This window comes from Physeter macrocephalus, chromosome 8 (assembly GCF_002837175.3).
Source record: "Physeter macrocephalus isolate SW-GA chromosome 8, ASM283717v5, whole genome shotgun sequence".
Lineage (NCBI taxonomy): Eukaryota > Metazoa > Chordata > Mammalia > Artiodactyla > Physeteridae > Physeter > Physeter macrocephalus.
The window spans coordinates 129,641,698-129,657,867 of NC_041221.1; the positions used below are offsets into that span (position 1 = coordinate 129,641,698).

General features: G+C 40.8%; 1 protein-coding gene across 1 annotated transcript in view; it reads left to right on the forward strand.

Moving 5' to 3' along the window:
- The first annotated feature begins 20 nt into the window (after positions 1 to 20).
- Positions 21 to 16,170, forward strand: part of HSPA4 (heat shock protein family A (Hsp70) member 4) — a 51,306-nt gene continuing 35,156 nt past the window's right edge. Inside the window, exons 1-4 of the mRNA XM_007106282.3 lie at positions 21 to 368; positions 11,160 to 11,217; positions 13,079 to 13,219; positions 15,310 to 15,432. Of these exons, the coding sequence (XP_007106344.1) occupies positions 262 to 368; positions 11,160 to 11,217; positions 13,079 to 13,219; positions 15,310 to 15,432 (429 nt within the window). The 5' untranslated portion in view covers positions 21 to 261. The remainder of the gene's footprint in view (positions 369 to 11,159; positions 11,218 to 13,078; positions 13,220 to 15,309; positions 15,433 to 16,170) is intronic.

Below are 16,170 nucleotides of genomic sequence, written 5' to 3' on the forward strand. Positions count from 1 at the left end.
GCGACGAGACCTTTCGAGATCTTCTCCGCCCCCACTACCGGCGCCCAGGCTGCGGCCGCTGAGCCGGAGCCGGCCTGAGTAGTGTCCTCCGCTGCGGTCCTCCTTCCAAGAACCTAGGCGCTTGCGTAGCCCTCCGCACGTCTCCCACTAGCCCCGGTTCACTGGCCCACGCGGCCCGCTTTACGCGCGCCAGCCCCGCCGGGGTCCGTGTCTTGTCTTGCCGGCCGGACCCGGGCTCGAGCCTGAGCTGTAGCCGGCGCCATGTCGGTGGTGGGCATAGATCTGGGGTTCCAGAGCTGCTACGTCGCTGTAGCCCGCGCCGGCGGCATCGAAACGATCGCTAATGAATACAGCGACCGCTGCACGCCGTGAGTGTGGGCCAGGATAGCCGCGTGCACTGGGGGTGGGTGGGGGTGGGGAGGTAGCGCTTGCTCCGGTCTGTGACCCTCGCGGCTTGGGGAACGCGGGCCGGGCAGTCACCTCTGTTACGAGGCGAGGCTCCGGTGGGTAGTGGACCCCCACTGCGTTTTAGGTCACTAGGGGCCGCGACCTCCCGTGTGGGTCTGCGCCAGGGGCGAGGCTTTTTTTCTGTGGCCCGCCGGCCGAGCGAGGGCTCCGAGTGGGTACTTGGACCAGTGGAGGCTGTGGGTAGGAGCTGGAGGGAAGGCAGGCCCGGGATGTGGGATGGACCGAGGTTCTCTTTTAGAGGGCACATAATAGGCCCAGGGCGTACTGACGTCTCCTCAGCCCGGCACAGAGTTGGGAGCTTTGCACACAGCAGGAGCTTAATAAAAGTTTAATTGAACCGGTCTGGCGTCTGCCGGCAGGTGGTAAGACAGTGCAGAGGCCGGAGTCCCACGTGAGTGGGGGGTGGGGTGGCGCCCGGAAGAGAGGGAGTCGGAGCACCGGAGATCTACAGATAGGGTTGGCACGGAAAGATATCAGAAAAGGATTTAATAAAATCGATGCCTTTTGGATACCTTTGCATTCACTTTGGTTTTTCACGTCGCTTCGGTATATTGAACTGAATGTTGGGCCATTCTCTGCTGTCATTCTTTGCGCACCTATCCCTAACAGCGTTCCGCTTTCACGGTAATACATTCCAACCAGGGTGTTGGCTGCAATTGTTAATGAATGACTCAGGGGCTCACTTTGACTTTTAGAACCTATGGTAAGTTATGGAGCCAGTATAGACACAGCGCTAAGAAATCATGACTCACCCTGGTCTTTCCTTGGATAGGGTAAGAGTCTTTTGTACATAGAGACACCTTTCAATCCATTGTCTTCCTCTTGGACAGAATCTTTTTAAGAAGTTTCTGTTATTTGCTAGGTTCTCATTGTGTCTCATTAAGGGCCTCTGTTTTAAGGCTCGTTTTTCACCCTGCTTTTTGTTACACTTCTTCAGCAGTTTCTGGCCAACTGGATTGCTCCCTATACCAGACTGATCTTTGCTACCCAGAAGGCTGACAACATTTCCCTTAAACTTACCAAATTTCTATCCCTTATTTTAGACGTAACCCATGTGCTTCCCCCAAAACCCATCTCAGATCCAAAACCAATCCCAGATCCAAAACCACAGTTTGATGTTCCTTTCTCAATTTTATTTATAGTTTTAAACTAATGAGGTATAATTCACATACCATACAGTTAACCCTTTTAAAGTGTACAGTTTGTTTTTAGTGTAGACACAAAATTGTGCAACCATCAACACAATTTTAAAACATTTTCATCATCCCACAAGAGAAACCCTGTACTCATTAGCAGTCACAGCCCAATCCCCAACCCTCCCATCTTCATAGTTTTTAACAGTGGGTCTAATTTGTATTTCCAGGGAAGTGTATTGTACAATGAAGTTTTTAAGTATTTAAGCATTAGTTTCCTATTGTTGTTTTCCTCTCTGGATCCTAGTTTGCTTCATCTGTAGAGATAGTTTTCCTCAAGAAATTAAGAGGGCTAGAGCACTGAGTTAGGCATGTAACTTTTTGGTCTTTTCCCAGCTAGAATTGAACATACTTTAGCTCCAAAGGTAAGAGAATTCCAAATACTGGAATGAAGTGTTCCTGTCCTTTCTTTTAGACTCTTATGCCCGCTTTTCTCCTTTAGACAAATAGTAACTACAACAGTTTTACCATGAATCTCATTATTTGGAACTGAAAGAGTTGTTTCAGAAAAGAATTTAATCTTCCCAGATCACAGTTAAATTTGTCCCAAAGACTATTTGATGGGTGACCAGATACTCCATGTAATTGTGATAAGAATATCTGTTTAAGTTCTTAAAAGTAATTTTCCTTACATGTTCCTGTATTCCCCGGGAACTTAGAGGGATGCCATACATTCAAGTAGTTTTTGAACTATGATCTCAATTAGCTTAGATTTCTGTGTTGGAGTCTTTGGCTAAGTAGAACATGGGGGGCAGAAAGGTTGATTTTTTTTTTTTTTTAAAGTAGTGATCATGGAAGAATGGATTTATATCTCAGAGGTACACAGGGAGTGCGACATACCTTTGTTTTAGTGTGAGAGTGGAATGAGATGCAGGTTCTGGAGGGTTGGGTATGGTGAAAGTAACTCATTTAAAATTGTGGGTGCAACAGGATTTGAATTCCATTTTTGAGGAGCCAGTTGAGTCTTACCTAGAAGAGACCCTTGCTTTCCCACCAAATTTAGGCTTCCTTTCATTTTTAGCAGATAATGAGGGCTTCTAATATGCCAGCTGTTTTGCTAAGCACTGAAGGTACTCTGATAAACAAGTAAGATCGTGCCATCATGGACATGGCTAGTGGAGAAAACCAGATGCTAAACAAATCTGTAATTACTGACTGTCGTAAAGGCCCAGATGGGAAAGTACAGAAAACAATGACGGGGACCTAATTTAAATTGGATATGGGGTGGTGATGGAAAGTGCTTCTTAAAGAAGTGTCATTTAAGATGAAACCCAGAGGATGAGCAGAGTTTTACCATGGAGGTTCATGGTGGGAGCAAGGAAGAGTTGTTCCAGGCAGAAGGAATAGCAAGTGAGGAAGAACTGAGGCACATTTGACAGACTGAGAGGATTATAGCCACTTGAAAAAATGCTGTGAATTGAATCTGCAGAGAAGTTAGGCAAGGCAGGTTAGATTATGGCAGGGCTTTGTAAATCATGTTAAAGATTTTTATCTAGGTGCTGTGGGAGGTGATCCAATTGATATTTTAAAGATGTGATTGGCTTTTTTATGGAGAATGGATTTATTGATTTGAGAAGGGCAAGAGAAGAAGCCGGATGATGCTTAGGAGGATATTGCAATCATTTGGTCCATGTGGGAGTTTATGTTGCTCTCCACCAGTGTGGAAGCATGGGAGAAAAGTGTGGGCAGCTTAGAGATAAACTTTGGAGTTTTAAATTATGAGTGTCGTGTTGATGTTTCATGACCATAGGCTTTGGAATAAGATGGAAAGCCTATTTTTATATTTAGTTGGATTATTACAGTAGAAAGAGTACAACCTTAAAGCTTCTTTGGAATAAAAATGTTAACGGACTGACAAACATTACAGGAGTTAGTTGGGCCGTACTGTACAAAATTTAAAATTTATAGGGTAGGGCTTCCCTGGTGGCGCAGTGGTTGAGAGTCCGCCTGCCGATGCGGGGGACGCGGGTTCGTGCCCCGGTCCGGGACGACCCCGCATGCCGCGGAGCGGCTGGGCCCGTGAGCCATGGCCGCTGAGCCTGCGCGTCCGGAGCCTGTGCTCCGCAACGGGAGAGGCCACAACAGTGAGAGGCCAGCGTACCAAAAAAAAAAAAAAAAAAAAAATTTATAGGGTAGAGATGAGTTACCTAAGAAGATAATTAATTCTGTGTATGAATAGTTTATTTTATCATTTTCATGGACTTAGTTCCTCATAAAACAGTATATTAGGAATTTGAAGAGATGAAATTGTCTGTTAATAACTGCCCTTGAGAGCAAAAGCTGAAAGTAAGGTGAGTTCTGGCTAACTGGCAGATTAATATCTGATACCTTATTTGTGCAAGAAAAGCGTTCCTCTATGGAGTGAATATCTTTACACGTTGTAGATCTAAGTAGAGCATCAGGATGACTGGATCTTTTGGGTTCAGTGAATAGGAAAGTTGATTGGTTAACTAAAGCTTCAGATTGCTGACACTTCTCATGTCTAATTGAGGTTATCAAAGTAGTTTGTTAGACTCATTTAAGAACTAAAATACAGCTTTGTATATAGAATTGGTAGGTGCAATCTACAGGAACTTTATGTCATCAGGTTCTAAATTGGGTTTCCTAAATTAAAACTTTTTCTGACTTAATAAAATACTTGTTTGCTTTAACAACAACAACAAAAATAAAGTGCTAAGTAAAATTGTTTCCTCTCTAATTATTTGCTGTTTGCTGTCTAGCCTTGCATAACTTTTTCTAGACTTCTACAAATATATGTGGGGGCGTGTGTGCCCATATAAACAAATAGGATCATACTATATTTTGTAACTATTTTCTTTCACTTATATTTTAGACATCTTTCAGAGTCAGTAAATATGAATTTACCTCCTTAAGTACATAATATTAAGTTTACCTCCTTAAATACATAACATAAAATCCATATTATGGCTTTAACATGCTTTCCTCAGGTGTTCAGTTTGTTTCTAAATTTTTGCAATTAGAAATAGTCCTCAGCAAGTCTTTTAGATTTATGTTTACATGTTAATACTTTTATTTTTGTTGGATAGATTTCAAGATGTGTAATTGGTGAAAGGATATATATGCTTAAAATTTCAGTACCTATTGCCAGAATACTTTACAAAAATTTAAGGGATTAATTTACACCAGGAACATAAGTGATTTCTCTGTTTCACTGGGGTTTGTGAGGATTATGAGTTAAAATTATATAAAATATTTAGCATAATGCCTGTTACATAGTAAATACTGCTCAATTATTTGCTCATATTGCTATTATTACCTTTTTGTATTTTTTATTAATTCTCTTTATTAATGGACCATATATTGGGACAGTAAAATGAAATCTATGGAAGTTTGCCTTTAGGGTTTATCAAATAAATATGTAACTTTTAATGTGTAAATCTTACTCAGGAGTTTGTGGTTCTTAAGGAACTGCATATCTTGCTAGTATGAGTTGTTTGATCTGTTCGATATCAACTGTTTTGGGTATTTTCTAGTTCTGGGCTAAGGCAGTGACCATGGGGTACTCTGATTAACCTAATAACCATTTCCATGCCAGTTTTGCTTGCTTCTCTTATTTGATAGTCTAAATACTATTGTAGGTTCTCTGAAAAACTCATTTTCTTATATTGTTTAAGAAACTGAATTAGAGTCACAGCTGTCTGAATATCCTGAGAGTGGTCCTACACACACTTATAAACATGAAACTGTACCTTTTAAGGATCTGTGCTGGTTGCAGCTGTTCATAATATCCTATCAGAATATGCATAAATGTTTGGTCAGTGGTATCTTTTACTCAGGAAAGAGAACAACGGCTATTCTCTGGTTTAAAAAGATGATTATTTCTAGGACTTAAAGATTAGAACAGAGAAGTCTTGAACTTGATTTAAATTAACTTTGTGTAATGTCAGCCTGTAATTTGGAATGGAGGAAAGGTAATATCAGTCCAGTAGCAAGTGTCTTGAGTACTGCCATTTTTAGCAGCATTAACTTGGCTTTGTGCAAAGCATAGAGGGAAGTGTAAGATAGAGTCCTGCTGTGGAGATGTAATCATTCTAGTTGGAAATATGAATGACGTAAAGCAACAGTAAATAGAATAAGAATAGAGAGTACAATTATGGGCAAGGTTATTAAATATAGACCTTAACTGTACAAGTTCAGAGGACAAGTCACATCTGTGGGGGATGGAGTGATAAGGAAAGGCAGGAGTGGGACTTGAACAAACAGGATTAGAATACATGAAGAAAGGATTGGGACAGTCTTCGTGAAGGTATAGAAGTAGGAATAAATCTAGAGGGTTTGGTAGGCAGTACAAAAGTATGTATGGGGACTTCCCTGGTGGTCCAGTGGTAAAGAGTCTGCCTTCCAGTGCAGGGGTTGTGGGTTCGATCCCTGGTCATGGAACTAAGATCCCACGTGCAGTGGGGCAACTAAGCCCACGTGCCACAACTGCTGAGCTTCGGCACCTCAACGACAGAGGCTGCGTGCTGCAAACTACAGAGCCCACGTGCTCTGGAGCCTGCGTGCTGCAACTAGAGAGAAGCCTGTGTGCTGCAAGGAGGATGCAGCCAAAAAAAAAAGTATGTATGTGTGGGACTTGGAGTTCGATAGTACTGATTTGGAATCCTGAACTCTAGTACTAGTTATGTTTCTGGGCACATTAACTTGCCTTTATTCAGTTCTTCATTTACAAAATTGAGTCAGTAATAGTTCTTGTCTCAGAGTATTTGGGAGAATCGAGTGTAGAATGCTTAGCACACTGCCTGGCATATGAAGGCTCAAAAATGAAAGCTGTGGGACAAGGGAGCTTGACCTGCTTGGATGAAAGAGAGGCTTCCTGCCATAGATAGGGATTGCATGCAGGCTATGTGAAATTTTGGAATTTCCTGGTGAGTGGGAAATAGTATCAATACATATTTCCTTTAAATATCTTGTTCCCTGTCCAAATTCTGACAGAATCATTCAGCCACTGAAGATTTTTTAGAGTGTTTGTTGAGGAGAAACAAACTTAATGGGGGTATTTAGCTTCTCTCCCTTTTTTTTTTTTTTGCGGTACGCGGGCCTCTCACCGTTGCGGAGCGCAGGCTCTGGACGCTCAAGCTCGGTGGCCATGGCTCACGGGCCCAGCCGCTCCGCGGCACGTGGGATTTTCCCGGACCTGGGCACGAACCCGTGTCCCCTACATCGGCAGGCGGAGTCCCAACCACTGCGCCACCAGGGAAGCCCTCTTTTTAAAAGAATTACTTAATTTTTTAGGATTACATAGCAGTATTTACCTAAATAGTAATGGCCATGTCTGGTGGGAGGGTGTTAGTTGTGGAGTTACTGATAATCCCTATTTTCTTTTTTATACTTTTCTAATTTTCTACGATGAGCTTGCACTGGAAAGCACTGAATAGGTTCTAGCGTTGGCCCTAAAATTTGACGTAATCTTTTGGGGCCTTTTTCACATTCAAATATTAGATTTCTTTATGTAAGCTTTTAGTTTAAAAACCCCTTCAATTTGTGCTGTTTAACATATCTACCCTCATTCAGTTGTCCTTTTGAAAAGGAAATGGTAGGACTTTTTTTTTTTTTTTTGTGGTACGCGGGCCTCTCGCTGTTGTGGCCTCTCCCGTTGCGGGCTCCGGTTGCGCAGGCTCAGCGGCCATGGCTCACGGGCCTAGCTGCTACGCGGCATGTGGGATCTTCCCGGACCGGGGCACGAACCCGTGTCCCCTGCATCAGCAGGCACGAACCCGTGTCCCCTGCATCGGCAGGCAGACTTTCAACCACTGCGCCACCAGGGAAGCTCAGTAGGACTTTTTATTCCTCATGATTTTAAAGATGGCTGAGTGGGTTTTAGTGGATAGTTTGAGAAGGTGAAGCACAGTTTTCATAGCAAAGTGGTATATTTTTGGTTTGTTCTGTTTTTTTTTTTTTTTTTGTCTGTGCCATGTGTCTTGCGTGATCTCAGTTCCCCAACCAGGGATTAGACCCAGGCTATGGCAGTGAAAGCTCAGAATCCTAACCACTAGGCCACCAGGGAACTCCCTAGTTGGTATATTTTTTTGTATGAAACTCAGATCAAGGTTTCATTGGAGGTTTAGTAATAGCTAATGTTATTTATTGCCAGTCTCTGATAAAAGTCCTTTAAAAGTGGATCAACAAATTTAATACTTATAGCAACCATATTAGGTAGGTGCGGTAATTTCCCCCATTTTAGAGATGAGCAAATTGAATTTCAGAGCAGTTAATTAACAGGCCACACAGCTAGAAAGGTAGAGAAGGGATTCAGACAGACCCATGTTGTCTAATTCTAGAGCCTGAGCTCTTTTTACTGTACATGTGTTCAACTCAATCAAATTGACCATAAAGTGGAAAAGCTAAGGATTCCTTTCTTTAATGTACTAGTTGGCTTGTTATAGAACTTTTTTTAGAATGTAAGAATTATGTAATAATATATTAATGATTTTCTATAATATGATAAGAAAAGTGTGAATTCTGCCCGTACTTTGCAAGAGTTATGCCTTCTTTGAGGTGTAATTGCTATATTATGTGGTAAAGATTGATGTTCCATTAGTGACATTTGATTGCTTTGTAAGAAGTTGGGAACTGTTTGTAGTGTGTGCATATATAGAAGAATAAAAGGATGAATAATTTGAACTGAGGCAAACTTCTATTTAGCTTTTCAATATATACGAACCATTTCCTATCTATTACTTCTAAGGCAGATGGAGATTTTAAGAGTAAGTAAAAATGTTAACTGACTTCAAAGAGAATATTACCTAGAGCAGCTCTGTACAGTAGAACATTGTGTGATGATGGAAATGTTCTACATTCACATTGCCTGAAGTCCAGTAAGGTTTTTTTTTTTTTTAATGGAAATGCATTTCTTTATTTATTTTATTTTACTTTTGGCTGTGTTGGGTCTTCGTTTCTGTGTGAGGGCTTTCTCTAGTTGTGGCAAGCAGGGGCCACTCTTCATCGCGGTGCGCGGGCCTCTCACTATCGCGGCATCTCTTGTTGCGGAGCACAGGCTCCAGACGCGCAGGCTCAGTAGTTGTGGCTCACGGGCCTAGTTGCTCCGCGGCATGTGGCATCTTCCCAGACCAGGGCTCGAATCCGTGTCCCCTGCATTAGCAGGCAGATTCTCAACCACTGCGCCACCAGGGAAGCCCAGTCCAGTAAGTTTTAAGCCAACTCTAATAAGTTTTAAGAGGTAGAAACAATTTTTACTTGAGAGGGATTGGGAAGGCATCACAAGTGTGTGATATCTCTGGAGAGTGAGTGAGATTTAGAAGGACCAGGGCATTTCAGGTGGCAAAAGTGGTAGAGCAAAGCAGGAGGATTGGAAGACTATTTGACTTGTGTTGGGGCACTGTGTGCTTGAGATTGCACCTGGAAAATGGGGGTGGGGTTGGGATTGTGAGAGGCCTTAGGTTCTACATTAAGGAATCTGGACCCTATTTGCTGGTAATGTTTTTGTTTGCAAGGTAATTAGAAGCAAGACAGATTCAGAGTTACCAAGGTAGAATAGGAAGTTAACCCTTCAACGGACATACAATAAAGTTGGGAACATTAATTTTTTCATTCTTAGAGCTAGTATTGTTTTGAGGAGATGAAGGCTTGAAAAGAGGGCTGCAGAAAACAATGGAAGATAAATAATGTTGGCTTTTAGTTATGTTGGGATTGAGGTATTGGTGGGATGCATCTTAGAAATTCAGATCTGGTGGCTTTTAGAAAGATATAGGTTTGCATGCATAGGCTAGAAGGAGTGGACAGGGTGAATGGAGTAGGTAAGATTACGGTGGGCAATTTCCTAAAGGGCTGTATGGGCTGTAATAGGGGAGACATTTAAGTGGTACTCAGGAATTTTTTTGTTTTTTTAAGTGATAGGTGGTATATTTGCAGAAAGGCTGAGCTTGACACCTGTGCTCTAGAGGGGCTACCCCCCAGCATGTTCTAGGCCCATAGAGCTTAGGGTTCATAGGAAATCTGATGAAATCCTAGGCTGTGTCATATTGATTCAGGGCATAGCTGCCTGTAACTGCTCTGGGAGATTGGCTCACAGGGATTCTTCCACCATTGGTTGGAAAGGGCCACTGAGGCACAGAGAGGCTGAGCATTCTGCCAGTTTGTACAGGGCTGGCAAGTTTATCTAAGTAAAACAGTTCTACTTAATTAATAGGTCATCTAATGTGGTCAGATTTGGACCAAGGCAGTATGGCTGCAGAGCTCTTATTCTTACTCATTCCACTAAATTCGAAGAATTAGGGGTCCAGGGAGGATAGAGAGAGGGTCAAAGCTAGCTAGAGTATAAAGTTTGGAGACACGATCTATAGTCCTGACTCCCATTGCTTTCAGATTGTATGACTCTGGACAAATTTACTTATTAATACCTTTTTGGACTCATTTTCCTCTCCTATTAAGTGGGAATAAGATAGGGTACTTATGAGGATTAAATGAGATAGTGCATATAGGCAATTTATGCAGTCATTATTATTAAGTAGGAGGAAGAGAAGGCTTTACTACCTGAGGGAGAAATGGACTCTGGGAAGAGCTTTGTCTTTTGGATTTTTTGGGCGTGGCATGGGTGAATTTGATCTTATTTTATCTTGAGAGAAATCAGCTACTGGAAAGGGAGGTGAAAAATATATGCAAGGTTCCAGAGTGAAAAACTGGGGGAAGCATAGAGGCCATGATAGCAAAAACATCAACTCCAAAATAACTGACTTTTTAAGCTTAAACACAGTGTTTTAAAGTGTTTATACCTTTAAGCAAGTTTCAATTTTGCTTTCTAAATTAAGCAGCATATAGATCAAACCAGCAGGTAGTGTATGAATTGATTTGGAAGAATGTGTTCAGAAGTGGGAATGAAGTTCCTTGTCAGAAATTGAGTCTTTAAAAAAAAAAAAAGAAAAGAAATTAAGTCCTTGGCAACTAGTTCTAGAAAAATAACTTTTTACATATTCAATATTTACAATAGGACAAGAGTTGTTTTCAGGGTTTATAGACTATTCTCTTGGTGAAGTTATGAGCTATTCTAAACACAAAGAACATTTTATTGATGTATTGATATGAGGGTATACTATTTTATATTGGAATTTTGAACACCAGACTTGAAGAATTAGAAGATAGTGGAGACTGGTTAATCTACCTCTCTCCAGTATTTCAGACAGATGATCATATCAAACTTGTACTTCAACATCTAAGTGACGAGCTCCCATTATTCTAAGAAGCAGTGCATTCCATGGACAGTTTACTCAGTAGAAAGGTCAAAATCATAGACTTACTGTGTGCAGTTAAAAAAATAGGGCTTTTCGGCTAAGAAATTTTTTTTGCTGTGCTGCGAGGCTTGTGGGATCTTATTTCCCTAAACAGGGATCGAACCGTCCCCCCCTTGCAGTGGGAGCGCGGAGTCTTAACCGCTGGACCGCCAGGGAAGTCCTTGCCTGCTTTGGTTTTGGATATAATAATTACAGTAAGGTTTGATGCTTAAATGCTTGTTTTGTCTTCTAGGGCTTGCATTTCTTTCGGTCCTAAGAATCGTTCAATTGGAGCAGCAGCTAAAAGCCAGGTAGAATTTTGTTTTTCCCTAAAGTGACTTTTTTCTGTGGTTTGTCCATCCTTCCCATTCAGCAAGTATTTCAGTGCCCATTATGTGCCCAACACTGGGAGCCCCTGGGTATACAATTGAGAGAGATGAACCTGATCCTTCTTATGTACTTCAGTGAGAAGCAAATAGCTTTTTAAAATAGCATGAACATATATAATCTGTTTAATGCAAAGTGCTAGGATGTATTTATCCAGATATTGTTTAAGCAGGGTTTGCTTGTTCCTGGGTATTTTATTTTTTAAATTTTTTCCTGGGTATTTTAAATGCTCGTTAAAGTGTCTTGTTCTGTCTTCATCACTCACATTTAAGGTCAGTGTTGATCAAGGTTCTCAAGGAAGGAAAACATACTTGTAGAAGCACACTTACCATTAGTTGACTTTTAAACCAGGAACCTGACACATTTGCTGGTTCCTCTGTAACCAGAGCAGCAGAACCTGAAGAGTTCTATTTTCCTGAGTGTCTGAGGTTGCTATAAAATTAAGGAGTTGCATGTTAGATGTTTTAATAGTTCAATCTGGAGCAACGTATAGAATGAATAACTGTCTCTTTTTCTGGACGAGGCAGCGCCTAAGATTTATAAGCCCAAGAAAATGGTGCTTGGCCAATTTAATTAAATCGGGTGTTTTATAGTCTCATTTTCAGAAAGTTCAAGATGTTTTAGGAGACAGTAGATAGCAAGTACAGAGCTGTTTTGAAATGTCTTTCCTTCTAAAATTCCACTGAATTCTTCCTGTTTTTAAACTTGCTTTCATTATTGAGAATAGGTATTGTACTAAACTGGCTGCCTAGTTCTAGGTTGACATAGTTATTGTGATACTGAGTTTCTGCTTGGCAGCTTACTGAAACAGGGCCTGACTTTGGAGCCTTCATATTGTTTTACAAAAGAACTTCTGTTTGTGCCTTTTGACATTCCTGATGCAGAGGGGCTCTGCTGTTTTTCCTTGGGACTTGTTGCACTTACTTCTGCATTGGGAAGAGGAGCCTATAAGTCTTAAGCAGGAGTTCATTCTTAAATTTTTTGAATGTCCTTTGCCAGCATTTTTTCCCATAAATTATAATACTTTATTCTAGAGAAATTAGAAAATATAGATGTAAAAGTGTAAGGAATTTGGAAGTTAGCATACTACCATTATCCAAAAATCACTGTTAATATCTTAATGTGTAACCTTTTGTACTCTTTCTAAGCATATAAATGTTTTTCTCCCCACCCCAAGAAAGTGACATCATATCATATAGATACTTGTCTCCAGACTTCTAAAATAATCTTAACCATTGTATGGATATGCCATAATTTATTTACCCATTCCCCTGTCATTTACCCTCTAGGCTCTTTGCAGTTTTCTGCTGTGATAAATAATGCTGTCAGTTTATTTGCATTATCTTTGTGGGCTTAGTGTCATCTTTTTTTCCTTTATGGTAAGTTTTCTTCACTAGAATAACTGAATTGATACGTACTGCCAGATTGACGCCTGGAAAGTTCGAATCACAAACTACGGGTAATTTTTAAAAGATAAAAATTATTTTATGTAAATGTTTGTTAGAAGTTTAAGAACAGAGAATACTTTTATAAGGGTAATGACCTGTCTTCATGAGGAAGTAAGGCAATCTGGGCTCTGGTCCTAGCCCTGCATGTGACCTGTACAGGTCCCTCACTCCTCACTTCACAAGCTAGCAGGCATCGTTCAGAAAGTTTTAGTGCTGAAGAAAACTAACTCAGAAGGAAAATGATTCTAATTTAATCCTGAGATTGTTGAATTTTTTTTTTCATAATTTAATTGCTATTAGTCTTTCCACTCTTTGACTCTGATACACTTTTTCTTAGGTAATTTCCAATGCAAAGAACACCGTCCAAGGATTTAAAAGATTCCATGGCCGAGCATTCTCTGATCCATTTGTGGAGGCAGAAAAATCTAAACTTGCATATGATATTGTGCAGTTGCCCACTGGGTTAACAGGTATAAAGGTAAGGTTTTCAAGATAATACCTTAATGATTGAAATACAGTATTTTATGTTATCAGGTCATTGTATATTATACCATTCTACTTTCAAGTTGTAATGAAAATGGTTACAAATGCTTTGGAAAGTCTTTTGCTAGTAAAGACCATTGGCATTTTTTGAATAATCTGGATTTTATTTGGGAGCCATAGGTGGCACTGTTAATAGGGGTTGGACAGATAGGTGGTAATAATGTGAAGTTAACTGCCATTGCTACCTGTCTTGTTGACTAATGCAGCAGTCTTGCTGGTATGATTTTAGTGAATGACTTCCGGAAGAGCAGGCAAAGAAATCAACACTTTAAAGTCACTGCCAGATATGTGGTCATACTCTTGACAGTAGGATTCGAAAGATGTTGTTCTTTTGGGGAAAAGAGAGTTTAGTCTTTGCTATCTCTGCAACATCTAGGAGAGTCTCTTTGTGAAGCATGCAGTGAACTGATCATACAAAAAAGATTAGAGGCTGAGGGATGGGTACGGTGAACACATCTGTCTTTCTTGCACTCAGGTGGTAAGTAAGGAATCCAGAAGGGTGTTTGAGCTTTTCAGGCAACTGAGTTTAGAGAGAGGAAATGTGGTGTTTGAGACACCCCGTTTGGAGAAATAAGGATCATGGGAACAGGTTCAAAATCCAAGAGATGATGAGAATTGTGGGGAAAAGGTAGTTAATTGTGCCGTTGTAGCTGAGAATTCAGTTGAATATGGAAGTGAAGACTTTTGATAACTGAAAAATTATCACTGGTTTACTTATGGTATTTTCAGCAATAATTTTAGAACAGTTTGAATGGGCCTACTAATGGATAAATATGGAGTGCAGAGGAGGAAAAAAGGAAAGGGAGCTGAGGAAATGGGGGATACTTACAGTCAAGAAAGAAATAGGATGGGTATTGGCAGATTTAGTTAGAAGCGTTACAGGTGCCAAAGGAGAAAGAGACTAGGGAGAAGACCTGGGAACGAGTGGATCGAAGTATGAGCTTGGAGGAATTGACGAAGACTTAAATGAGGGAAGAAGAGGTAGCTTTGAAAGAGGCTCACTGGGAGGGTTATTTTCCCATCTTTATCATGCAATAAAGTGAGACACTGTTAAATTCTAAACCAGAATAAATTATGGTTGGGCTGGGGAGTGAGAAGGTGGTGTTCAGGTTGAGTCGGAGCAGGAACTAAAAGAAGAAAGTGACATTTTTGTGGTCTGGGTTGTACTTGGGGAGTATGGGCATGTGGAATAGGACCTTACCTTACTTAGGCAGTCTTTTCAACATTTAAAGTTTGTAACTGTTGTCAAAGTTGCATACCTTTATCCAGGTGTAGGATATCTTGAAGCTTTGTTTGTCGTTTATTCTTTTTTTTTTTTTTTTTTTTTTTTTTGTGCGGTGCGTGGGCTTCTCTCTGGTTTGGCCTCTCCCGTTGCGGAGCATAGGCTCACAGGCCTGGCGGCATGTGGGATTTTCCCGGACCGGGGGCGGCATGTGGGATCTTCCCGGACCGGGGCACGAACCCGTGTCCCCTGCATCGGCAGGCAGACTCTGAACCACTGCGCCACCAGGGAAGCCCTGTCGTTTATTCTTTAATTCAACAAGTATTTATTGTGTCAAGTTTGTCCTCCGTGTTGGCGCTATGACAGTGAACAAATCTGATAAAAACCATTGCGTTAGATTGGATCCTAATTGGGACGATGATCATAAAGTCGACACGGTAAACAAAGTAAAATACACACAGTACGTCAGATGGTAAAATAGTTTCCACCACCAGATCACTTTATGGAGGGACAGTGTGGGTTATAGTGAGCCATACCAATTTGCTTCTGCCCAGGTAATTGTCTTCAAGTTTTGTTGGTAGTCACAACGTACGATTTACATAGTGGTCCTCATCTCCAGGTATCATGCTTGACCAGCGTGTTAAAAAGCTGAAAGTGACCTTCAAGTTATTTTCACTTCCAAAACTAGCTTTCTTAATTCCTTCCTGAGTTAATGTTCCATTGATGGTTTAGAGATTATTCATTTTAGGTTTTTAGGACATGAAGAAATATTAAGTTTAGATCCTTTTGTTTTTTTACTGCAGGTGAAATACATGGAGGAAGAGCGAAATTTTACCACAGAGCAAGTGACTGCCATGCTTTTGTCCAAACTGAAGGAGACAGCAGAAAGTGTTCTTAAGAAGCCTGTCGTGGACTGTGTTGTTTCGGTGAGTTTGATCCCTACACACTATTGGGGTCTTACATGAAGAAGCAGAAAGAAGAAAGCTGTTAATTGAAATTAAAATTGCTTTTTGTCTTAGGTGGTAATGGTTATTTTAAGAATTTATCAAACTAGTTCTCATAATCTTGAATATTTTTTTCTGCCCCCTAGTTTTTGCTCATGATTCTGTTACTCTGTCTGTTTAAAGGCTTATCTCTAAGCCCACTTCTTCCTGGATTCCTTCTAGCACCTAGCATAGTGCCTGGCACATGGTAGCCACTTGTTTGTTGAACTAGTTGAATACTCTCAATTAGAAATGCTGTTCTTTTCTTGATTTCTATCTCTGTATCTTGGCTGTTTTTGTATCCAGCGCTAAAGGCAATGCAGCAGTAGACTTCATCTTGTCTTTTCCATTTCCCTATTTAGATGGAAGCCTGGCTGTTTGTAGCTTTGTGCTTGTAGTATGGTGAAGTCCATAGGGACTGTTGAAATTTGGGTGGTTGTATTGGCCTTTCCAATGAATCTCCTCATTCTGCCGTTGTTATCTGATATTTTAGCTCTTTGGCCTCCTTTGCCTTTTCTTTTCTTTTAACATCTTTATTGGAGTATAATTGCTTTACAATGGTGTGTTAGTTTCTGCTTTATAACAAAGTGAATCAGTTATACATATACACATGTTCCCATATCTTTTCCCTCTTGCATCTCCCTCCCTCCCACCCTCCCTATCCCACCCCTCTAGGTGGTC